This window comes from Cyanistes caeruleus, chromosome 5, assembly GCF_971803275.1.
Source record: "Cyanistes caeruleus chromosome 5, bCyaCae1.hap1.1, whole genome shotgun sequence".
Lineage (NCBI taxonomy): Eukaryota > Metazoa > Chordata > Aves > Passeriformes > Paridae > Cyanistes > Cyanistes caeruleus.
The window spans coordinates 4015303-4041897 of NC_141705.1; the positions used below are offsets into that span (position 1 = coordinate 4015303).

Consider the following 26595-nt stretch of genomic DNA (forward strand, 5'->3'; position numbering starts at 1 on the left):
GGAATAGCAATATCTTTATGTAAATCCTTGTTTTTTCCTCTCTGTACTTTTTATTTTAGCATTGAAGTTTGTCTCCCATTTTATCCCTAAATGCAGCAAGTGTCCTCTGTGCTACTTTATGGTCAGCTTTATTTTGATTAATTTCATTAGCATAATAGTGGATTTTATGCATACTGTGCCATCTGTTTCCTTTCCACTTTATTCATATATCAAATGCCAGAATTGGTCTTGAGTTCTCTGATATTTTTCCTCTGTCCTTTTATTCCTATGTCCTTTTATTTATTATGTCCCTTTATTTATTATCCTTCAGCTGAATTTGAAGGTTGAAGTATTTCACTTCCAAGATCTCTATCATGGGCCCAAGAGAAAGTAGGAAAACTGATGGAGACCTTTGATGAGCAGAGGCATTCTGTATTTAAGGTCTTGAGTCCAGGGATCTTAGCTGTTACATTTTAATTACATTTATCATTGAATTATATTATTCTGGGCTTTGGGAAAGGTTATGATTACAGTCTGAGCAATTTCCTGAAAAGAAAAAAACAGATGTGAACAAACACAAAGCATAATATTAAGATTTTTGTCATAGTGAGAGCAGGAAAGGTTATGATGCTTTTTTTGACCTTTCAACCAATGTCAGTTCTCAAGACATTTTTTGTTGAGAAGAAAAAGATTGTCAGATTCTGCTAGTCCAAGAAAGATGTAAGATTTTTATTAAGTGGTGGGATTGAGATCAAGGCCTGGGTGAAGAAGAAACAACCACACTGTGTCTTCACACTTCAATCAGAAATAATGAGAAATGCAACTTTAACTAGTGTGGGAGTCTTCACGGTGTTTTGCCTTTTTCTGGGAAATTTCTCTGCTATCTCTGAAAGGGTGATTCTTTACTCTGTATTAAACAGAAGGAAGGAATGTGCTCCTCTGGAGTGTGTGTATGTGTAGGTTTTCCTTTTTATTATTTTTAGAGACTTGATAGTTTCAGGTCAGCACTGAGACTTCTTATTCTCCTAACAAATCATTCCTTTCCACTTAGTCTGAAAGAGCCTAAATATTCCTGGTGAGGAAGTTCTGGCTTCCCCCTGAGCTGGTGCTCAAGTTTTGAGACTAATAAACAACCTAATGCCTTCTTAAAAATCGGGGAATTCATTGGCTGGAGATAAATCAGCAGCTCCTCTTCTTGTGGCAACAGGATTTTAAATGGGGACTTTATCTGTGAGTGCAAGCTGTGCCCCCGAGTCAGAGCAGAGCAAAGTTGGGATTCATTACTCAGGCAGGAGCATCATGTGCCTAATGAATAATGGGCTTCAGTCCCTTCCCAGCCCCTGCTGGAGCTGCAGAGTTTATCAGAGACGTTGAAATAGCAGGGGGACAACAGCCTTCAGAGCCTCTGTGGCTAAACAGGAAATATTTGGGGTTTTCAAAAGTTAACAGGTGTGAAAGCCTTTGCTTGTGCAATCAAATATTAAAGTAAATCATTTTTCCATTTATAACAGATTGTATTTAAGAGAGCATAAATACTTAATGACTTGAATTCATTTTCTGGCCAAAAATATTTAACAGATGTAAGTGGGTTTCTATGGTAATTGTCTGAGGTTGTCTAACTTAATGTCCTTTCTGTGACTCCTGTTTCATTTATGAATAAAAGTGAATATTTAAGCCTCATGAACATATTACTTCCACCTGCATTTGCCTGTGTGGGAAAACATCAGGTTATTTAGATCTCAAGTTTGCTTGGTGGTGACACATATGGGGAATATTGAAGGTGTTCTGTGTGTGAATTGTGTTTGTAAAACAACATCTGTCACTTAAAGGCAAATCCTGCCTCATTTACAGGCAAGGTTCGTTGTTTGCCCCTTGTTTTCATGTTATGATTTTTTTTTTTTTTACCATCTTATTTAATTTTATCTCACCTACTCTATAGTCAAGATTATTTAAAAAAAAAAATACTCACATTTCCTATGAAACTTGAATTCCCAAGAAAGCCTTTGGGGGAGAATAAACATATCAGTGGTTATTCCACTACTGACCAGCTTCTGATTCTTCTGGAAATCTGAATATATTAATGAAAACAGTTTCTGCTTGTCTAATACTGCATGAATTCTTGGGGTGCTGACTTGGGTTAATTTAGTTGCTTAAGAAAGGAACCTTTCCTCCTGGTTTTATTTTGATTAATTTGTATTCACAGTCATGGGTGAAAATTTTCAAATTATTAAAATCAACAGGAACAACAAATCTTGAATACACAGAGGAATATTAGAAAAGAGAGGGTGACACCCAGGAAATGTAAATCTTTCTAATTATTCTTGTGTGGCACAGCGATGTGTTTGTCTTCCAGAAAACAAACTTTTCCTGCTATTCAATGCGTGTAATCCCATCCTTAATTTCATATAAATACATCCAAAAAAGACACTTGTTGTTTTTAGACTCATCCTTTTTAATTGCTGATGATTTCAAGATGTTTGTTAAGATGGTTGTTAAGCTTTAGAGAGTTTCTTGTCAGCTAAAAGCAATTCCTTCACAAATTAATAACTTTAATAATTCTGTGGGTGTGTTTTTGAGCACTGCCCCTCTCTTGCAGACCTGTGGGACTCTGCTGGGATGAGTGCAGCGAAATTGTTCTTCCAAGTTTCTCTTGAAGCTGAGGATTAGCTTTCAACAATTCTGAATAAATCAATATATTTTTGTTTTCTGGAGACAGTATTTTTCTGTATCAGAAATAATCTGACCAACCAGGTTGAATAAAAATTTACTTAGAAGTTTGTATCAAAAATGCAGATTCTTGGTTTGCAGAGTAAAGTGCAGAGATCTGAGGAATCTCATAATTCCTTAAATTTCGGAGTGCTGATACTTTTATTTATCTGAAATGTATGCACTGAGCAGTCTCTCCTCTTTCTCTTATCATGTAGAACAGGTCAAACCTTTTAAAAGGGTTTTCCACAGGATGTGTTATTTTTTTCTTCCAGTTCAGTATTAAAAACAATTCAACAAAACCTCAAACACCCAACAACCTTTGTTAGGCACATGCTTTTGTATATCCTGCTCCCACACGTATCTCTAAATCCTCTTCCCACCTTTCCAACAGATTGTCAACTCAGCAAGTCACATTTATTTGGCCTAAGATTTATTGCAAAATCAGTTCACTTAACAAAGGCCTTCAAACTTAAAAATAGGCATTTGAAATACTAAATGGTTTACTTAAGAAATAGTAATAAATAAGTGTAATTTGTAAGACTGACATTTTTCACTTCATAGGAAACTCCTTTTAGTCAGTACTCTGTCATCAAAACTTGCATGTACAGGAAATGTTTGACTGTTTATTTTTTAATGAGAAAACTTCAGGTAAAAAGTAGTAGGAGGAAGTAGATAATTGGAATAAAAGAGAAAAACCAGCTTGCAGTACAATCCTGATAGAGTTTTTAAATGTTTCAATACATAGAAATAGTCTAAAATGCGTTGTCCTGCACTGAAAGTAAGAAAGTTCATTTGCTCCTTCTGCCATTGTTTTATTTTAAATGTCAAGAGTCCCAAAGAGAATTGCCTTGAAGAAGTCCAGTATTTACATATTGAGTGGAAAAAGTGCAAGATTGTAATTTTTGATAGCTGAATATTGAACACCATCTAAACACTGAAGTGATACAAGCAGTCTTTGCATAAGGGCTCTTACTTCTGCTAACTCTGTATTATCTCGTGTATTCAATCATTTCAGCAGCTTGGTCTTGTTTTTAAATTCACAATAATTGGCCATGATGGGCTTTGCACAAGTTTAACTCAATCAGTTGGTGAATAAGATAATTTATTTGAGCCAAGTGGAAATCTGGTTGTGGTTGTGGCTGCTGGTGGAGCAGAGCCAGCAGCTGCGAGTTGTTGACTGCTCTTCATGGTGGGCCAGTGCTGCTGCCTAAAAAAGATCCTTGTTGGGGCTGCAGATCACAAAACAAAAGCTGTTCTTGTGGAAGAGGAGGTGCAGTGGCAGCTCTGGCAGGGAATCTTTCCAGCGCGGTTTTACAACAATCAGATTAATAACATTTTATATCTCTCTTATCCTGGTGCACCTCCAAGACTTCATACATTTGCATTAAAGAAAATATTGGTTTCAATTACTCATCATTCTGTCATCCTGGTGGATAATCCCCATAAATAACAAATTATGGAATTTGACAGATAAATCTTAGTGAAGGCTTTGTTCAGTGATGTAGAATTATCTTCTAAAGTGATTTAACAGCAAACTGCCTTCTGTCAACTCACTCCAGAACATACCTGTTTTCCTAAGGACTGAGAACTGTGTTCTTCATAACAAAAACCAAAAACCTAACAAACAAACAAAAAAAAAAGAAAAAAGAAAGAAGGAAAATCAGGTGTTTTCTTCCTTGATAATGATATTCATATAGTTTACAGCAAACAGCAAAAATGAGAATATATCTAGAAACAGTGCAGGAGATGCATTCATATTTAAATTAAACTTTAATCAATTAACACGGTTAATAAAAAGAGGTTCATTATATCTAAGATAAAAGACCACAAACAATACCCAGCCCAAGTATAAACACGCTCCTTGAAGCAGCAGTAGGAGCAGCACTTAGCCTAATGTGCAAGCTTTCAAGTGGCAGACTGGAAGAATTTTTATGTTCAGTTTGACTAAATGCTTGTTCTTTTAATCCTTTTTTTCTGCTTTGACTGTGGTGCTTAACAAACATTTCCACTCATAGATACTAATCTTAATTTTACTATTCCCAGTCTCTGGAGGCTCCTAGGTTATACTATGGATAGTATTTTTACCAGCTGTTACACATTCCCTGTGGTAACTGCCTAAAACTTCTCATATTGTACATTCAGCTGTATTTATTTGCAAACTTTTGGACTTTTTGTGAGTCAAGCCTTGTGGGGTTTTTTTTTGCTACTTAGAGATGTACAGATTTCTACTGATTTTATGCATTGCTCTGGAGGCAGATAAATTAAACTGCTTCCCCAAAGCCTTAATGTTGAGTGGTTTGCAACATTTCTAAGTAGCATTTGTGAAGAACAACCACTCTTTGCTTGAGCAGATTTTAGTGGGAAAGGAAATTTGTGTTACAGGGCTTTGTGTTCTCTAACAGTTGTGTTGGATATTTTTGGCATTTTTTAAAGGCTTTCCTTTTAATAATTAAAGAAAACAGTTTAGACGTGCTGACTGAAAAGATCTGCTCTTTCTTTTTTTCCTTAATATTTAGCAGTAATAGCCTACTGAGATAATTGTTGTTAAAATGTAGTATGGAATTATATGTTGTTAAGGATGACATCTCTGTTAAATAGCTTATTCTTACAAATACAGCCCGAAGTCCATATATTTAGTGCTAATTAATGCATTTGGGTTTTAGTAAAAAGCTTATTTTGTGTCCCTTCGCTTTAGTCAGAATGAGCTGAAAACCAATTTAATGTCACTTTGTGTTTCAGACACACCAACTTCTCCTTGGCACCTGCTGTTCTGTTCTGCCAATTGCCACTTAGTGCTGGGAATATATATCAGATTCTTTTCTTTTACATTTATCAGACTTTTCTTGGCTGCCACTGCCAGTTGAGGTTGTTGCCCTTCAAATTTTGTTGTTTCCCTCACCACAGGGTTACGTTTAATCCAGAGTTACTGGTATTGTGCAGCTATTCCAAAATCAATGCTGATGGTGGCAATGGCAAGAGACAGTGGGTTAGGAAGGAATAATTTGTAGCAGGAGGGGGGAACAGCCAGAACTTTGCCATGGGGGAGAGAAACACAGCCCCAAATCCAGAGATCAGGTAGTGCTGGGGTGATCAGGAAGGTTTAGGTGCCATATGCAGTGGCATAATTATGTGTATTACTCATGGTTCTGTTAAAACAAACAAAGAGAAAAAAAAACATTGATGTCTCCTCAACTAGATCTGTTTATGGAGTGTGTGGGACAGAAGTGGCTGTTAATTCTGTGTGGGATGATGTTGCTGCTCTCTGTTCTTCTGACAAAAAAAATCTAGAACAGCAGGAGGAGGACAGAGATGGATGAGTTCCTGGAGAAGTCTGGGGGAAAGTCAGTTCTTCCTTCAAGTTTGACCAAAGGAGATTTCTGGAAGTGTTCTCTTTTGCCATGTCTGGAATTCATGTCTGAACAACAGGCTGTTTGAATTAGCATCTGTACTGCTTTGGCAGGTCCCCAGTGGTGAAATTCCTAAATAAATGTGCATCCAAAGGAGTGTGCCCTGCAGGTCGAGGGAGGTGACTCTCCTGCTTTACTCTGCTCTTGTGAGACACCACTTGCAGTGCTGGGTACATTTCGGGTGCCTTCAATATACGAAGGACATGGAACTGTTGGAACAAGTCCAGAGGAGACCACAAAGTTGAGAAGGGGACCAGAGAACCTCAGAGAACCTCCCCTATGAAGACAGACTGAGAGAGTTGGGGCTGAAGAGAAGATTGTGTGGAGACATCACAGCACCTTCCAGTATCCAAGGGGCTACAGGGAAGCCAGAGTGGGATTCTTCATCATGAACTGTAGTGGTAGGACCAGAAGTAATGGGTTAGACTGAAAAAGGTGAAATTTAGATTAGGTTTTGGGAAGAAATTCTTCCCTGTGAGATCCTGGCTCAGATTTCTCAGAGAAGCTGTGGCTGCCCCTGGATCCCTGGAAGCGTCCATGGCCAGGCTGGACAGGACTTGGAGCAACTTGGGACAGTGGAAGGTGTCCCTGCCCATGGAAGAAGAGTTGGAATCAGATGGTGTTTGAAGTCCCTTCCACCCCAAACCGTTCCATGATTCCGTGTTTGTGTGCCCCCTTAGCACCATACCCTTGTAATTGATGAAATATGCTGTACTGGAAAGTGATGTGGGACTCCCCAGGCCTAAGTGGATGAGGTGGTTGATGTCCAGTGGCAGACACACCCTGTGTATGACCCTCAAAAGATAGCTCTGAACCTCATTTAGCTGTATAGTAATGACTTGAAAGCCCAGTCAGTTGGTATTAAAAGCAAAGCAACAAAAAAAGATCCTGAGGAACCTTTCCACAGACTCTATCAAATCTCTCACACAAGCTGTTTGTGATAACACAATTCTGTTTTTTTTTTCTGATGGTGTTTTTTTTTAGAATAGGTTTTTTTTTCCCTCCTTGTATTGCTGTGTGAAAGGTACACAATAGAGAGAAACGTAGATGAAATACAGGCTTTGCCTTCTGACTGTAGATGAAATACAGCCTTTGCCTTCTCAGTCTCTCTACAATGTCCAGGGAATACAGGGACTACAAAGGAGGTCAAAAATAGGCTGGACTTCTGGACTTCAGTAGTAGGGGTGGAAGATGGATGGCCACCAAAGGAATTCTGCAGGGTTTGGGGTCAAGCTGACCTTGTTTAATGTCTTGTCATTGGTCTGGGCAGGGGGGTGAAATGCACCCTCAGTGAATTTCCAGACAACACCAATTTGGGAGGAAGGTGGATAAACTCGGGAAGCAGGGCTGGCATAAGGAGTATCTCAGGTGGAGAAGTGGGCTGGCAGAACCAAGGGAAACTCAGCAAAAGCCATTGCAGAGTCCTGCAGGGGGATGGAGTCACCTGGTGTTTTGAGATGGGCTGGAGACTGACTGAGCACTGCTCTGCAGGAGGAATGTCAGAGTCCTGCTCTAAAGCTCAGAACGTGGGGCTGGAGAGCCACATCAACATGGAGATGTTTTGGTGCGTTTAGCATAAGAATAATAAAGAGGAAGGGAAGTGAGACTTCCCCTCTAAGCAGCTCCTCTGAGACCACATCTGCAGTACTGAGTCCTTTCTGAGGCTCCTGAGTAAACCAGTCTGGTTTAGACAGTTCCAGTACTGGAACAAATCCTTACCCTATTTTGAAGGTGACCCTGCTTAGCTGAGGAGCTGGGCTAGAGGTTCCAGAGGTCCCTTCCATCCTAAACTGAGTTATGATGATGTGTGTAACAGTTATGGAGATGGGGAAGGCTCTAGAGGGGCCATGCGAGGAGTGGCTGAGGTCACTGGGCTTGTTCAGCTGGAGAGGAGTCAGGGTCTGCAGCTCCTCCTGAGGGCCACCTCTGATCTCTGCTCCCTGTGACAGTGACAGACCCCAAGGGAACAGCTGGAGCTGTCCCAGGGAAGGTTTAGGTTGGATATCAGGGAAAGGTTCTCCCCAGAGGGTGCTGGCACTGCCCAGGCTCCCCAGGGAATGGGCACCAAGGCTGCCAGAGCTCCAGGAGAGTTTGGACAGCGCTGCCAGGGATGCCCAGGGTGGGATTGTTGGGTGTCTGTGCAGGGCTGGACTGGATGATCCTGGTGGGTCCCTTTCAGCTCAGGATATTCTGTGATTCTGTGCTAATTCTGGAATTTTAAGTTGGCGATGGAGATTTTATACAGTGTGTGAAATGTGCAAAATAAACAACCTAAATAAAGCACCCTTCAGGGAATACTCTCTTCTGCCTTCCTGAGTGAGAATTCATAGGGGCTCTGGATTTGCAATCTTACCAGGATATTCTTTGCTGTTCATAACATATGCCTGAGTGCAATTGAACAGCACGAAGAAGTTAATTCCATTATTATTCTTACTATTCAAAATAAGACCCCCCAGAAAATTAAGTAGTATCCATTCTGGGGGAGTTCTGATTTAATCTGTGTATATATTAAGTGGAAGATTGCTTGCTTCTGTTTTCTGCTGTTCTTTATGGGCAAGTTTTTCATTAAAAAAAGATATATTAGTTGTTACAGAGAAACCAGAGCACTAACTCACCACATATGTCTGAAAGATTTTACTGCCTTCACTTACAGTACTTTACATTAACTGAAACAGAAACTCTTGGGAATCATTTGCCTTTGGTATTTAGTGATGTATGAGATTGTTTTCAGTGCTGTTCAGGGCAGTTCACAAACAATAACATTACCCTGAGGAAGCAACTCCTGGTGGTTCCGTCAGTCGGAGCGCCAGTGTCTCTCTTTTGGCTGCTGGAAGCCTGGGGAGATCAGCTGCCTGTGAGAAGCTTAAATATTGTTCTACCTGCCTTTGTAGTTGCCTGCTATCTCATTTTGGTATCCAGTTAAGGATTATTTAAATCCTTTTGTGTTATTTCTCCTCGAACAATGTCTGAGTCATTGGAGGAAACACCTAAAGAAAGATAATATTGAAGTTTCTATTCCAGATATGGTATCTAGTAAGGTAGGAAATAAAAGGTGTTTTATGGAAGGTGTTTTATTCCCTCAGTGTAATTATAGAATGGTTTGAGTTGGAAGGGATATTGAAGTCATCCAGTTCCAGCCTCTGCCCTGGGCAGAGACACTTTCCACTATCCCAGGTTGCTCCAAGCCCCCTCCAGCGTGGCCTTGGACACTTCCAGGGATGGAGAGTCCACAACCCCAGAACTGGTTACAGAAAGCTGTAGAACCTCACTAAAGCAATTGCTATCTCACTTTTCCTTTTTGTTTTTTTCCTCCCTAGCCAGTACAACTTGCTGCCTGCTCTGTGGTTGAGTTCCTTTGATAAATACATCTTAAATGCTGCTGCTTTTAAGATTGCCAACAGATTCTTAAACCAACAACAAGTGTCAAGAAAACAGTGCATTAAATATCAGCTAAGAATTTCCTTTTGTCAGGCATATGCCAAGGCTCTTGCTCTCCCAGAGATCCAATAAAACAGCACAAGTACAATGAATCCAGGGATTTCACAGGAGTTTTTCCATTCCTCTAGTGTGGTGTGCCCTCATGTGGTTAAATGCAATATTTTCCTTGAATCAGTCTGACACCCTTTGGATTTATTCTCTGTTCTGCTAAAGAACTGGGAGAAATAAAGGCTTTTGGTGGAATGGGAGGCAGTGTGATGCCAAGTAGGTTTTTTGGTGTCTTTTTTTGTTTTACAGCTGTCAAATGATTTGGTACTTTTGAGATGGGTATAAATACACTTGCATTTGGGTCTAATTCAGCTACAGATGTGTGTGTTTCCCTTGTCTTGTTTAGTTTCTTTTTAGATTTTGAGGATCCACTTTGTAATAATTAGGCCAAGGTGGTGGTTGTTTCTGATTAATTAATCCTGATAACTGAGTATGGAAAGGAAAACTTGCATGTTGTTTTTGTCTCACATAATACATAATACCAGCAATCTTTTATTTTTGATACCCTTTGAGTACCACAAGTCTTAATTTTGTGATGATAATAATGCATGTTATACATATTGACTACATATTTCACATTTTACATGTGATGTGTTTGTTAGCTAGCACAGTATTCAGTTTTGGAAGGAATTTGAGTTATTAGAATTATGAGGTGTTGCTTTATACTTCTTGGTTTGTACTTTTTATTTTATCACTCATGTAGATTGTGGGCAGCTTTTTTGAGGGAGCTTCATATCCTGACAGCAAACCGCAGATGAAGGTGACTTTTCTTCTACATCCAAAAGTAGTGCAACAAAGTTTTGCCCAAAATTAAAAGTTGGTAAAACTGCAGAAAAACACACACTTATGGCATCAGTGACATTTACTGTTTTAATTACCAAGGAAAATAACAGATGTCAGCAGGGGCTTGCAGTAGTAATAACTTATTAACTGTGAGGAATTAAATAAAGTTATTGAATGCAAAAAATTACTTCTTCCTCAATAACTGCTCAGTGGTTGCCAAGATCTTTTAACACAGCACTGGAAGTTGACATTTCTGGCTGCTTTGAGGTCACTGCATTTAATGTATATTTACTGATTATCAGATGGATTCCAGCTTTCTGATTTTTTTGAGCTTGGGGTGAGATAAACTTCATATCTTAGTCTTTAAAGGAATGTTTTGTGCATTGTGGTCTGTTAAACCACTGCTGAGTTGCACAGAGATGATCATTTGGAGCCAAATAACTTTGCCTTTGGTGGTTTCTACATTTTAAGTTCCCACATGGATACATGATGTTGTCTCACTTGGACAATGAGAAACAGAAGGAAGATAGTGACAGGATCACAAGCAGAAAGGATTTGCCAAATGTTGCTCCAATTAAAATTCAATCTATGCTATATAAAACCCAGAAGCATCCTTGATTTAGAGCTTTGGAAGACTCAAAGGTTTGGAGGTGCCAAATCCATTTAGGCACCCAGCTCTGGCAGTGTAATCCATAAACAGAAGTTACATGATTAGTCCTCCTTTTAAACACATGGAGAAGAGAAGAGAGGAGCTGAGGAGTGAGATTTCAAAGATGTTGTGGGAGAGATGTGAAAGGGAGCCTTTTGAAATCCCATCCCTTTCCGGAATTTATATGCTGAACTCTGAGCTTGCAGAGGGGAGCTTGTATCACATGGTGATTAACAGAGCACAAGTTTGCTTGGACTTAATTTGAAATCTTCCTTCAGGGTTAAAAAATGGCTCGTTCTTCTCATTTCAAGCCCAAGCATGCTGGTGTTGCAGCCCACCCTCTTGTAAAATATCCCAGGTGGTCAACCCTGAAGGAAGAAGACCTGGTTCACTTTTCTGCTGAGCCTGAGGAGCTTCAAACCCACATTTCTTACCCCCAGGTCAATGCTGTGCCCCCCAGTTTATGGCCTGGGCCCTAAGGTGGTCATCCTGCCAAAATGAGGCCATTGTGTGGGGAGGAATTCTTGTTCCTCTTTTCATCTTAGTAGGATCATGAACTGCTCTTATGCATAATGAAGGAAGAGCTGAGAGAAAATGCATGTTTAACACAAGCCATAGATATGAATTTTTGAAATGGTACAGCCTAATGTGCTTTGGTGTAACATAAAAAAAAAATATAAATAATGGGAATCTGTGGGTCCTGTGCTGTCTTTGGCTGTTGGACTTGACTGGGATCAAGCCTTTTTGTGCAATTAGAAAATCCACAGTGAATTACACATTGAGAGGAACATCTTAAAATTTGGCTTGCATCTTTTTCTTGCATTTAAAGGCATTGAATACATTTTTTTAGGAGTCAGATTAAGCCAATGGTTTTGCTAAAGAATATGTAGTTGTTCCAATTAAACACCTGCTTCAGTTTTTCTCTCTTGGCAAAAGCTGGAATTGCCAAAATCCTAACAAGATACTGGAAACCTGTGTTCAGGAATGGGATTATTTAGTTCTTAAAAGTGGGATTTTGCAATCCTGCCAGCACAGAGAGGAGATCTTTTAATGGATGTTCCTGCTTTTGCTGCCAGTTCCAAGAGATGGTCAACTCCTGGAGCTACCAGCTGACATCAGGATGGTGTGAGGAACCTCAAGTAATGTACAGGAGCAAGTGAATCCCTGGGAAACCTGAGGAATATAAATCTTCTGTCTTTCATGGGTGGAATATTAACATAATCTCTTTTTCCTGTCTACCAGGTAACTCCTGGAATTCGTATTTGGCTTCTAAATAGCATCACAGCACTTTAGTGCCAATTAACAGGAGAAAATTGTCACAAAAGGAGAATTTAATAATCTTTGCACCTAATTTATTACAAATAAGAGGAAAATTGTACTAAGGGAGACATTTTATTAGCTTCATTTATATTGATTCTTGTTTCATTTATGGGAGAGTCAGTGAAAACACGCTGCAGGTTTTCACGGCTGTTGCATACATCTTTTCATGAAGATTTGTAGGAGGAACATAATCATGATTCTTCATTTAATTGTGTTTTTCTATTCTTCTTTTTCTTAACAATATGTTTTGTGAAAACATATTTCAGGTTTGTATGTCTGTTGTAGAAATTTTCGATAGTTTGTAGGAGGAAAGTAAGTGTGGGGTGGTTAATTTATTTTTTTATTCTTTTTGATAGTATAACAAGTAGTCAGAAATTCCACTGAGAATAAATACTTGCTGAAGAACTTTAAAAGTGCCTTATATAATATTCATTCACATTGGCCAGTATGTAAACCTCTTTCCATGGTGGGAGTACTGATAAGAAAAATATAAATTAGCAGCAACAGTGTTGCTATCTCCAAATTACATCCTAAAGGTGCATCATGTGGGCAGAATAGAAATATGCAGATTTGTTTAGGAATCACAGCAGAAACATGAATTGGAGCTGCTTGCTGTCCTCAAGCTGCACTGGATTAAAATATAAAATATCCTGGCTCTAATCAGTGTTGTCTCAGTTATCTGGGTGCTTCCCAGCCAAAAGGGAGGTGTGGCACTGGCATTTTGTAGCACCCCAGCTAATAATTTATGCATTAGAGAGAAGAGTCTGCTTATTTCTGAATGCCTCCAACCCACAGGTGTTTGCAAACACTGAGAGGAGCTGGAAGGAGGACAAAAAGCTGGGTTAAACCACTGGAATTCAGCGTTGATAGACAAAGTTCTGTTCATCAATGAGAATCCAAATATCTACATACAGTAGAAAGAGAATTTCAGTTCCATGAATTAGGTAGACAGCTGGTGCTAATCGTGCAGAGATAATTACAAGAGTTAATTATGTAAGCTGTTGTGATTTATGGGGTAGGGGCAGGGGCAAATTACTCAAGTTGATAGGGAAAATTGAAGAACAGTTATTATCAAAAAATGGAGTTATGTTAGAGACTGAATCATGCTCAGCAGAACATCTGTGTTCACGCATATTGGTGTAATAGGGAAAAAACCCCTTCTTTTTGTGTGGCACTAGAGACTAAGCACAAATACAGGAAAAAACCCAGCAATTTATCTGCTCTTCTGCACAAATATGGAAAAAATCCAATCTAGCTGCTTTTCTGTTTTGTATGTGAATGCAAAGTAGCTGTTGAAAGCATTTGCTCCTGTATTTTGCTCAGTAACATCTTGCATTGGAGTGGGAACAGCTAATGAGCTGCTGCTGAGAGCCACATCATAACTTAAGTCTTTGGTGTGTAGAGCCAGGAAAAATTCCATCTCTGTTTGCTCTGCTTCTGGATGGTCCAAGGGAAGGTCACAAACACAGTGCTCAGCTCTGTTCTCTACTTCCTTTGGAGCAGGGAATCAAATTAGATTTTTCCCACAGCTGGTGCTGTAACCCCCAGCACAATCTGCTTCTCTCTCCAGGTATTTTCAAAGGTCTCTTCTGCCAAAGGAAACAAAAAAAAAAAAGCAAGCCCAGCCATGAGACAGTTCAGAAAAAAGAGGTTTTGTGTTTCCAGACAGTTGTAATGATTTATTTTTTTTTCCTTTGATGAAACAAACTTCTTTTGAAAGGAGCAGGATTTTGAGTGCTCGAGGGGTGACCATTGTACAACTGGTGAGGCAGTGAGATGGTGCAGTGGAGTGGAAGGGCAGCTGATACCCAAAAGAGAAAGGGCCCTTCCACTGAAATGTCAGGGCTGTCTTTGCTCAGGTCATCGAGTGTTTCCAGCACCTTGGTGATCTATGAGTGCATGAGAAGAGAGGAATAACCTCATAGCTGTTCACATCCACTGGGAAGAACAAATTATATTTGCTTGAAAATACAAGTGCCATAGGGGAGAATAGTGAATTTTTAATTTATTTTTTTAAAAATAATTAGTGATTCTTCAGAGAAACCCTTTTACACTGATTTCAGCTGTCACAACCAGAGCCAAGTATTTGTGTGAATGGTTTTCATAGTGGACACGCTTGCAGAGTTGTATTTGATATGCCTGCTTCGGTTTATTAAAAACAAGAACACATATAAATGCTGTTCACCCTCAGAAAAACTCCCAACAGCCTCTTTGATGAATATTTGCATTTGTAGAATCACAGAATCATCTAATGATGTGTGCTGGAAGAGACCTTTAGAGATCACCTGTTCCAGAGCCCCTGCCATGTGCCACCAGTGTCCTCAAGCCTTTCTCCAAGGGGCTGCTCCCAATCCTTTCATCACCCAGTCTGTGCTGAGAACACAATACCAAGGCATCTGTCCTGTGTGAGGGACCAGAGACATAAGGATAAACAGGATAATTAAAACAAACAAACAAACAAACAAAAACCCCACAAAAAACTACCAATATTTTCCTAAAGAATTGTCAATACATGTTTATTTTTAATGTAGTTATGGAAAGCCTTGGGTAAATAATGCAATTTGAACAGATGCTGAGCAAAGAGAAGGCAAAGGGAGAGAATTGCAGCTCTTAAACGTGTGGTCCACCCCTCTCAGAAATCTGTAGGCAAGACAGTTTAATTCAGAGAGCCAGGAATGTTCTTGTGTGAGCTGGAGCTGCTGACAAGAGATTAATTTGATGAGTGTGTGATCCAGCTCTATCCCCTTTCACTTCTGGCATTCCCCACCCACACATGACCTCTGCCATAGGGAAATCCATGCTAATAGAATTTTCTGCTTTTAGCAAAGCCATCCTCACCTTTTTTTGTGCTGCTGGAGCTGGGTAAGGAGGCCTTAATTCAGGATGGGGCTGAACTATTAATTAGTGAAGTTCTGTTACTCCAGCAGAGATCTGTGCTAGGACTGTGTGAAGCTTCCTTAATAAAATAAGAGAGCAAGGTTCCCTAGTGTGATCACAAAGCCAGGATCATTACAAGGCTGCCAAGTGAGCTTATGGTAATTATCAAGTGATATATTTGATAATTGTACTGAATTTTTGGTGATTTGTGTATTAATTAGTAACAGAAGCTGATAGAGACATTCTTTCCTTTGTACCACTTTAAGTGGGGTAAGATATTTAAAATAAACCAGTTTGCTTTAAAACCCTGCTGAAAAACTGAGCTATTTTAATAAGAGAAAAGGTTAATATTATTAATTTTTCTTCATTTTTTTCCCCATGCAATTTATATAAATTCATAGGTTATTGGCTTTTTAAAAATGGGAAAGAAGCTAATATGGTATAGATTTTTCTGTCACTGGTATCAGAAGCTTTCCTTCCCCTTTGCCCTGTCCCGGTACAGCTGACTTTCTGGAACAGGAATTCTAATTTTGGAAGAGACTTTTTTTTTTAGCCTTTTAACTTGAAATTTAATGTAATTTAAAGAAGCTGACACAAGGTGGGTAAAATGGCCATATTCCAGTTTTTATGAGTGGTTTTATTCCTGTGAGAGCTCTGTATTATCCAGAACCCAACCTGTTGGTGCAGAGACTGGAATGCAGAATTCCCTTTTCCAAGGGAATGTAATAGCCCCACATGGAGAAGGATTTCTCTCCTTGCTTCATCTGAATGCTGTTGAGCAGAGGGTAGTGAGATGTTGCTTTTTTCTTTGGATTTCATCCCAGCAGATCTTGTTTAAAATTTTAAAACCTTTGCTTCAAATTTACAAATCATTGAGGTTCATTGGCAACCAAAGCCTCTAGCACTGTTTGTGATCTTGTGCTCTCTTGCTGGCATTTTTCCATGACTATATTTGAGTGCCAGCTTTTGACTTGATGGAAACTTATTTTTTTAATGGTAGAAACAAAACAAATAAGAAAAAAAAGAGCAGCGAAACATTTATGAAGGAATTAGGCTCAAACAGAACACACCAGCATTTCCTTCTGAAAAAAGAGGATTTGGGGGTGCTCTTCCCTACATGTGTGTTACGAGAAGTGGTAGAAAAAGTCTCCATCTTCTATGGTAATTTGGATTTTCCTATGGACTGTGTTAGTTCTGGTCTCAGCAGCTCAGAGCATTAGCAAAGGTTTTCTGCCAGTGCCAGATTCTCTTCATCTCTAGGAGCTGCACATGTTCATCTGCTCTACGCAGACTGACACAGAAGTTCTTAACTGAGAAGGTTTTGAGGGTTTGCAGACAATTTTAAGTAATTTTTCTCTATTTCTGCATGTTTAGCAGCATGGGACAAAGTAGTTATTTTATTTCAAAAAGGCCTTAAAGAAAAATATCAATAAATATTTTAATTTGTAATTATTTCCACATCAGGGAGTTCTGATAAACTTTTCTTATTGTTCAGTGGTGGGTCAGAATTATTTGCATTTCTGTAGGTGTTCATAACTAGGTGCCAGTGACACTGATCAGCTACAAATGGATCTTCAGGAAATTTCATGAGGAATATTTGCAAGGGAAAGCTAATAAAGAAAATATTATTTCTAGATCTAAATAGTGGGAAAATTTCTTCATATGATGGATGAATATTACATTCCAGTAGCCAGGCAGACTCCTTCCATAAAGAAGGCTCTGGAAAATATTTTTTTTCTCCTAATACACCATGCCTATCGTGTTTTCAAGCCCTGATTATACATAGATAGATATAGATACAGATATGGATATAGATATAGGCACACATATTTATTCATCCACAGTCTGTAGTTTTTAGATGTGATTTGTAAAAAAAACTGACTGAAACAGAAAAAAAGTATAGCAGAAAAAGTATGGTAAAAGGCTTTTTGGTCAAAACTGTTCCTTTTCAGTCTTTTGGTAACAGGGATGAGATGATGCTGGATTTTTATACTTGTTTTAGAATCACTTGGTTTTTAGTGAAATGTCTTTTTTATTAATAAAAGATGACATTTTTTATTTATATCTTACATCAAATTTGTGGCTTAGAACACTGATACAACACTACAAATGCCCTGGTTTGGATCCTGGTTAGGGAGAATTGCATCCCTGAGCATTATTGATCCAGTGCTATTCTTTTGTGCATTTAACACCTGATGGTGTCCAGTTCAATATTCCTGTTTTACAGAGCAGCAGCCTGGTACTGCTGGAGCCATGCAGGATTCCCTCTTTGCCCAGCACTCACCTGTGGGATGTACACACTGTGCTGTGTTTTTAAGCTTCCTAATCAGTTTATTGACAGCTCAATAAAGAATTCCTTCAGGAGATTCTGCCAACACAGAGGCAGAGTTTCCTTCTGTTTAAATACTGGTAGGATCATTTCACTGCCTGCTGTGGTTTTATGACAAAATATTAGGAATACAGTGAAGCAGCACTAAGGCAAAGAGTTTTAACCTGTATGATCTTTGCAGTGGGAGCTCTTTGTACCTTTCACATCTGGAAAACAGCCACAATGTTTTTGTCACCACTTGCATGTCACTGCCAGTACATTATCTCAAGGGACAATTGCTTTTTGAATGGTTTCTGACCCTTGTGTGTTCAGGTCCCATTTTATCAGCAAATTCATTTTTTAAAAAGGAAAGCCAGAGACAAAAACAATGCTTTGGCACCGCAGCCCTGCCATGCTTGGTATTTATCTTTTTCTTTTTGCTTATTGTCTGTGATTTGCTTAGCCCAGACTGAGAAGTTAAAAGGAAAACCCTCTTTTGGGGGACGCGCCGCTGGATTTTATACTTCCAATTTTATCTATTCAAAACACACGGCCACTGCATCCCTTCCAGGGCACAGAAAACAGTGTGAGGATTGAATTAGGTGCTCTTATGAATAGCTGTGGAATTGTTCAAACTGACAAAAACTTGTTTTTCCTGCCCAAAGGTAACGACCCTTGTGAACACGAGCAATAAAGGACCGTCTGGCAAGAAGAAAGGGCGCTCAAAGAAGGCTCATGTTTTGGCTGCCTCAGTGGAGCAGGCCACTCAAAACTTCTTGGAAAAAGGAGACCAGATTGCTAAAGAGAGTCAGGATCTCAAGGAGGAGTTGGTTGCTGCTGTGGAAGATGTTCGAAAACAAGGTATGTGGGAAAAAAATGCTTGATGGGAGTAAAGCTTTGCCCAGTGCCAAAGCTTAATGTTCCATTTTCAGCCTGTTTTTTATTCTGCTCTGTGACAAAATGATGGGATTTTTTTCACCTGGCTAAATCTGAGCAGTGGTTTAAAGCCTGTGGGTGAAAATGTAGAATTAGGATTATGGTATATATGTTTCTGAACAATATCAGAATTATCAGCCAGGTAAAACAGCAATATAGAAGTACTTGTGGTTTCAAATATATGAAAATATAATATCAAAGCCTGAAAATACGGGTATAATAACAATATTAAGACGGTTGTTTTCTGGGTATTGGTGATAAAATAAGTGCATACTCACAATATCTGATAATTTTCTTTCAAAAGATAAAATGGGTATGAGGTGCTTTCAAGTTTACCTGTGTAGTAGGGGAAAAATATGTTTTCAATGTATGCCTAGGACAAAATGTTTCAGTTTTATTTACTTTGATTGTAATTATCTTTATTACAGCAGAATTAAGTACCTTTCAGATTTATTCCATTTTAAGTCCTATAAGCTAAAGATACCATCTGCCAGTATCATCAGCCCTGGTTTTTAGTACAAGAGGAAGAGATTTCCAACTGAGATTTCAAAAGAAGTCTAAAGGATTTGGGTGTAAAATACTGATTTTCAGTGAGTTACTCCCCCAGAAGTCATACTGGTTTTTTTGGGTTTTTTATCTTGTGAAAATTGGACTGAAGTGATCATTTTTTTGTGTATATAAGTACTGATTAGTGAATATTCCAGTCTCTTCTATCCTAAGGATATTTTTTCCTCATCTCCACTCTATGTATATTTGGTTTCATTGTTTTCATGTTCCTGTGTGGCTTGGGTTTTCTTAAATACTCAATTTTCAGTATGTCAGAATAAGTTAAATATTTGCTGTATGCTGGATGTACAATGATATTCCAATATTCCAGTGGGGTTTTATGGGTTTTGTTGATAATTTTTTCTGCTGGGTGTTTGTTGTTGTGATGGTGGGATTTTGGTTGGGTGGTTTTCTTTTAGATTTTTAGTGCTGATGCTGTTCTGGTATTAATTTTAATTTGTCAGCTACTTCAGTTTCCTGTTTCTTACATGGCTTATATTGTGTTGTGTCAAGTTGTAGCTCAGCCTCTTCACTGGTGACATGAGTGCGCATCTTCTTTCTGAATTTATAACATTTTCCCTTTTGGGTATGTGATGCTGACTCAGTTTCTCCCCAGGAGACTTTTCTTGAGTTAGAGGGATAAACCTAAATTTGCACACTTTTTATCTAGACCGAATTTCTGATTTTTTTACATGACAAAAAGACTTTTCTTAACCTATATTTAGAAAAAAACCCAACCCAAACAACAATGAAGAAGCAGAGAGGAGGGAAAAAGATCTTAAGCAGAATTACACAGAATGACACAGACATTCATCTCTTGTCAACACTCCAGGCTGGGAAAAAAGCCTGTCAGAAAAGTGGAGCAGCTTTTTTTGGGGCCTGTTCAACACAATCCCATAATGAGGAGAGCAGGAGACACCACACACCATTATTAGCACCCACGAGCCGTGCAAACGAGCCCAGCCCTGGTGTGCTGTGAAATGATATGTTTAGCTCGGTGCCATAAAGAGCTGGATTAATGAAACGAGGCTGTGTTTTCCTGGCTGATTTCCTGGCAGGGTTCCAGCTGGGATAATTACATCGTCAACCGAAAAATGGCTGCGGCACTTACAGCTGGCTCTTGGTGTGCTCCTCATTTCCTGCCCTGCGTTGCTGGGTGCTGTTGTGTTCTATTAAAGGCAGCAATTCACCTCAGGGACTCTTGATTTCCATTGATAGGTGTGGAAAAAATTCTCTGTATCATTGCAGAATGCTTTGGAATGAAAGAGAGGGTCCGTGATGTTAAGATTCTTGTTCCTTCTGTAGCATGGAAGGGTGAATTCTATTGGCTGTAGAAAACTTTGGTAATAAATGGGTTTGATTTATGAAACACAAAGAGCAAAAAGAAAAGATTTGATGCCTAAAGCTCATCCCTGTGTATCTCTGTATCCCATAACGATTCCATAATAGGGACACTTATAGTTCAAAAGCACCTAAGTGAGATAGATTATCCAGCTGTTGGGCCATTAAATGCTTTGCTGTGTGGGTGTTTATTCTGATGCTGTCAGAGTTGTGTAAAAGATCTCCCAGATGGGGGACAGAGAAGGCCTGGGAAACGTGGAATTTTATCATTCATGTCTTTTTATATTAAATAGAAGGGAAAGCAGACAGGGATGGGACTGGATGATCTGTAAGGTCCCTTCCAACTCAAAACATTCCATGATTCTGTGACCATAAAGAGTGAAGCTGCAAACCCTGAGAAGTGTGGGGAAGAACTCACTGGAATAAAAAGTACAGTATATGCTATACTCACAGCATAAGTGTCTAAATGCAATTGGTCTTTTATTGATCAGCAGAGAAGGAAATTCTGTGTGGGGGAGAAATTCAGGCCGTGATTGACACAAAAATCTATCAAGAACTGCAGGTCCATGGGGCTCAGCTTTGATTAAATTTGTTAAGACACAGCCTGGGATGCTGCACAAAGAAATAAGTAATATTCATGTAAATTTATTCTATCTGGTAAATGGCTTTGGCAATGTCTGTCTGTAGGTAAGTGCTGGTGACTGCCTGATTTTAATGTAATTTTCCTGGATTTTTTCTGGCATATAGCTGAAACTTCCATTAGAAACGTGATTTAGTCCAGCTGCTGGTTGTTGTGTTTTAAATTTTTTTGCTTTTCAAGCATGGTAGATAAAATTTCACACCATAATATGAAATTCATAGTTCAGTCAAGGGAGAGAAAATAGCTGTTGATGTTTTTTAAGTTTGAGGACAGGATAAAATTGAGGTAGACTTAATTTTTTGTTCATGCAGATTTATGGACATTGTAAAAAAGAATGTGACCTGTGTACTCCGTGACTATCTTGACATTGTGGATGAACATCTCTGAGACACAAAAGTGACTTTAACTTTCTTGGCAATTTTTTTTCTGTATCACAGAACACACTAAAAAATACTATTTTTAGTGCTTTAATGCTTTTAGCCACCTAGTTTTGAAAATTTTTTGAATGAAGTTTTAAAACCGAAACTAAATCCTGTGAAAGGTGGTTTCTAGAGAAATCTAGAGAATCCAGACTCTTTTCTCTATAATCTAAACAGTATTTTTTTAGACCAAAAAACACCCTGATCTGTTCACTTAAATGTATGTTCTCCCTAGCTCTCTTTTCACTGAAGTATATGACAACATTTTTTTTGCTCACAGAAGTCAACATGTGCTGGTTCTTGATAGAGGAAAAAGTGTCCATGGAAAGAAATTACTGGAAAACAGGTTTTTTTTAGACAAACTAGAATTTCTATTCATCCTGAAAGGTGAAGTGGAATGTTTAATGGGAGAATGAATCTTGGTCTGCACTTTTGAAGGAACTTGTGTGTACAGTAAACACACTCTCCTTTTTCCAATAATATCTGTGATGAGGTGCTCTGCAACTTGCTTTTTGTCTGGCTCTAAACTCATGCCTGGGCTGAAAACTTTTAGCACAAAGATTTGAAGTCTTTCATTCAGCAAGTCACTGGAGCCGTGGTCTGAAAACCCTTACCTTGTTAATAAAAAATATTCCTTATCTATTTTGAATTGCGTATTACGTATGGAAGCGACTTCAGTTGTTATTTGTGTTTGCAATGCTTCTCCTGAGAAATCTGGCCCTCTAAATGCCATTCCATGCAAATACTCTAATGCTGGCTCTTTCAGACTCTTTTCCATCAATTAATTATCTTTCAGCTCTCTGAGAACTGAGCTGCAGAAAGACATTAAAATTTCTACTCCGAAATGATTTAAACTACTTCTGATGAAAAAGCAGATGTTGTAGAGCATCTCCAAGAGTTGGTATACAGAAAAGTAGGGTCAGGGGTTCCCAAAACCAGGAGTGAGGCTGCTGCAGGTCCATGGCCCCAGTTCAGAGCAGGAATGAGACTGATCCTGTATTTCCAGTAGGCACATGCACACAAACACCCATATACAGCTCATGTAAATATATACGTATATATAATATACATATATATATATATAATTTGTATTTATGGGTGACCACACACGTCAGACACTCAGCACTCACTTTCTGTGATTCTGTGAGATGCTGGAACTGTCTGCCCAAAGAGGTGGTGGATGCCCCATCACTGGAAATATTCAAGCTCAGGCTGGATGGGGCTCTGAGCAACCTGGTCTAGTTAAGATGTCCCTGCTTATTGCAAGGGACGGACTAGGTCACTTTCAGAATCCCTTCTAACTTAAGATATTTTATTTTTCTATGAACCAAACCCAACAGCACCAATGTCTTGTTATACTCCACTCTGTTCTGATCAGGATTGATCCTTAAGGAGAAATGTAAAAGTGGAGAAAAATTGAAATGTATAGAGGTGTCCCTGCTCATGGCAGGGGGGTTGGAATTAGATAATCTTTGAAGGTGCCTTCCAACCCAAACCATCCCATGATTTTATGATTTTCTGTACACATGGTTTAGGCTTTTTGGGATAACTGCTGATGATGCTGGCTCTTGAGGATGCCAGCTGGCTGTCCGAGGATCTTCACTTCTTCTCTATTCTCTGCACCATTTCCAAAAGATTTATTTCTGTTTAGCCTTGGCTGGAGCTTTTCTGATTTGGATTTCACTTTTCTGTGTTTTGTTTAAGCTCATGTTAGTTTAAATTTATGAAAGTGACTTCCCTCTCCAGGGTATGTTTGTTTTAAAGGGTAGTTGGTGTTTGATATATTGCCTGAATATGACAGTTTGAGACAGATTTTGCAAAAGCAGTGATATAAGTTTGAAAAGTAATATGAATTAATACAGATGGTGATTTTTTTATACTATATTTATTTACATTGTCTTTATTGCTGTTGTGGTTTTACATCAGGATAAAATCAAAATAAAATTTCTTTAACATGCCAACTTCTGTCACTTTTCAAAAATAAAATTATATTCAGAAATTGAAAGACTGGGAAGTGCTGTTTCCTCCAGAAATATTTGACTTGAATATTAAAATCAAATCCTAAAATTATTGCTTGTTCTTTTAGAAGAAATATTACTGTTAGTAAAGGTTTTATTTGAGAAAGTATTGCAGAAATGCAGCACTGTTAAAAGAAAAAAAATATCCCTATCAAGGGACTGTAACTAGGCCATGTTTTGCAGTAAATATTTAACTCCACCACCTATTAGTATGCATGAAATTTCTGAATTCGGGTCAGATTTGGAGAATAGTTTCACTAGAATTTAAATTAAGAAAATTATTAAAAGAAAGAAAAAAAAAAAATCTTACAAATTTGAATAGGTACCTCAGGCAGTTATCTTGCCCTGTTCTGTCTTCCAGCAGTAATTCCCAAACCCGGGTAGGCTTAATCCACAGTGAGTAATCCTCAGGAGCACTTAACGTACAGCCTTTTCAATTAAGTTCTGAGTTAACCATGAGCAGTGTTCTGCAAGGAGATTTTCTCCATGCATGAAATCTGTATTTGTGTCCCCTCTGTGCGTAATTCAATGTGGAGATTGGAGCTGAAGTCCCTGACCCCTCAGAACAGTTCTGTGAAGCTGCAGAGCACCACAGGGTGAGCATCTCGACCTCCCTTTTTGAAACTGTTCTGATTTATGTGTTACTGAAACATCCTCTGACTTGCAGCTGAGTGCTGGGAATGAAATCACTGTTGATTCATTAGGCAGAAATTCTGAACTGAAATTCTTTTTCTTCAACATTTTAAAAAAAAAAAGGAAATAAAAAAGGAAAAGTTTGAGTCATCTTTGAACTGGAAAATCAGTTATTTTAGTCTGTCAGATCAAAGTATTTGGAAGGAAATTCCTTTTAGCTTGGTACAGGAGTGACCTCAGATGACTGTGTAGGTCAGTGATGGAAGTTTTTAGCAGAGCAAAGGAACTGAGAATTTCACCAGCTGTCTAATGGTGGATAGGGAAACTGGTGGGAGATCAGGAGTGTTGCAGAGACTTTGTCTGGGGTATTTAAATTGGGAAGTAGCATACTGAAGGGAGAAAGGGTCAAGGAGATGAGCTTGGTTATTGCTTTATGCTTCTGTCACTGAGTGAATTTTCAACCTTTCAAAAACTAAAAAAATTGCAAAAATTATTGTGATGATTGCACTCCCCCCCCAAAAAAAACCCCAAAACCAAAAACCCCCAAAAAACTACTGACAAACTTAGACAAATATCATTCTATTGAGTAAATTCCGCAAAAAAATTTAGTTTCTAAAAGTGGTGTTTTCTGTGTTCAGAATGTAATTGTAAATACTTCTCTGATTCATCTAAAATGTGAAGATCTTGGGTTTGGATCCATGTTACCAGGATTATAAAGAATTTAGTTTCTAAAAGTGGTGTTTTCTGTGTTCAGAATGTAATTGTAAATACTTCTCTGATTCATCTAAAATGTGAAGATCTCGGGTTTGGATCCATGTTACCAGGATTATTTCTGCTTAGTTTAAAGAGGGAATGGCATTAAATTGAAGGAGGTCAGGTTTAGATTAGCTATTAGGGGAGAATCCTCCCTGCAGGGTGGTGAGGCCCTGGCAGAGGTTGCCCAGAGAAGCTGTGGTTGCCACAGCTCCGCTCCAGGCGAGCAGAACTGTGGGAGCAGAGGTTCTTCCTTTCCTGATGGCTTTTGCAGAAGGCGGGAGCTTCGCATCAGAGGTGGTTCTTTACAGTTTGCAGCCATGGCCACTGGCAAAGTTTCATTTTGCAATTAGAAACTGTTTCAAGGTGAATTTCACAAAGTCTGGCAGCAGCCAGAAAAGCGAGGAAGTTCCTGGGGTCAGGCCACCGTGTGTCTGTGCAGACAGACCAGTGCTTTTATCCCCACACCGTGGGAATCACCACTTTTATCACCACAGCGGCCATGGCAGAGCCTGTAAATGGCGGGAACGCGGTGGCAGCAGTGCAGATCCCACATGAGCTGGAAAATTTTTGTCTGCCTCTAGAACTGCTCTGTGGGCTCCTGCCTTTCTGGTACAGGTTGCTGCCATCTCGTCTCTTTGTTCCTGGGGCCCTCCTTCACCCTTTCGGAAGGAAAGGGTGGCGCCATCTTCCCTTTGTCCCTCAGACAAAGGGCCGCCTCAGACGGGCGCCATCTTGGGAAGGCTGATTCCAACATTTGGGTCTCTCTTTGTGTCTGTGAGGTTTGTGAGACTGGGCAGTTTTGTATCTAGCAGTTATTTACTGATATTTTTCATCTGTTCCTGATCCATTTGTTAGTAAGCAGTTGTTTTATCACTTATATCTACTCATAATCTTTCCTTACTGCTGGCAAGGGATTGGTTGGAATGAAGCGGAGGTGACTCATCTTGGAGTGTTCAACTTTTCAAATGGTCTTAAACCAAGACACTGCCCCATCCCTTCAAGGCCAAGGTGGATGTGGCTTGAAGCAACCTGGTGTAGTGAAAGGTCCCCCTGTCCATGACAGGGGATGGAGCAAGATGAGCTCTAAGGTCTCTTCCAAGCCAAACCATTCCATGATTCTGTGATTACCCAGTGTCATTTAATAAGAAGATAAAAGCAGTCCTTGGAGCACTAAACTTTATCTGGGGATCTTCCCTGCCCCCATGCTCAGTCCTCCTATTTGCCTACAGTACGTTTTGTTCTGTGTTCTTTATTTTTGACTGCATTTTCCATGGCAGTCATCCAACTTCAAAAGTTGTATGAAAGCTTCTTTCTCCCATACAGATTAGGCTTTAATTTTGGATATGGTTTCAGAAAGTGGTGTTCGATGAGAGAAGTATTAAACATGACAGCATGAAAATTTGAAATATACTTTCTAATATCTGAGTCCTAAAAGATGCTTAGTCAGTATATAAAAGGCTTTAATTTATTGCCTTTCCATTTACCATTTTGAACATGTCTTTTTCTGAAGTACATTTTTCACATACTACAAAGGCCAGTAATACTTTACAGAGTAAGGGAATATAAAATGTTATAATCAAATAACAGGCACTGATTTCCTCTGAGAAGTGTCAAATTATAGCATTCTGATCTCCAGCTATCTCCTTCTCTCTGTTTTAATCCCTTTATCATAGAAAAATTTTTTTAGACTTCAGATCTGTGAGATATTCCAACTGCTGTTTATATATGAACAAGGGAAAAGGAGCCTGTTTTGTATAGCTGATGGAATTTCGATTTATTTTTATATCT

General features: G+C 39.0%; 1 protein-coding gene across 6 annotated transcripts in view; it reads left to right on the forward strand.

Moving 5' to 3' along the window:
* The window catches only part of CTNNA2 (catenin alpha 2), a 460565-nt gene that overhangs the window by 74364 nt on the left and 359606 nt on the right, over window positions 1-26595 (forward strand). For 3 of the 6 annotated variants that reach the window (XM_086891553.1, XM_086891554.1, XM_086891555.1), the window contains exon 3: window positions 18184-18379. In XM_086891553.1, coding sequence (XP_086747679.1) covers window positions 18184-18379 — 196 coding nt within the window. Of the gene's footprint in view, window positions 1-18183; window positions 18380-25307; window positions 25587-26595 lie in introns of those variants that run through there. The other 3 variants (XM_086891557.1, XM_086891556.1, XM_086891558.1) reach the window with 3 other exon arrangements.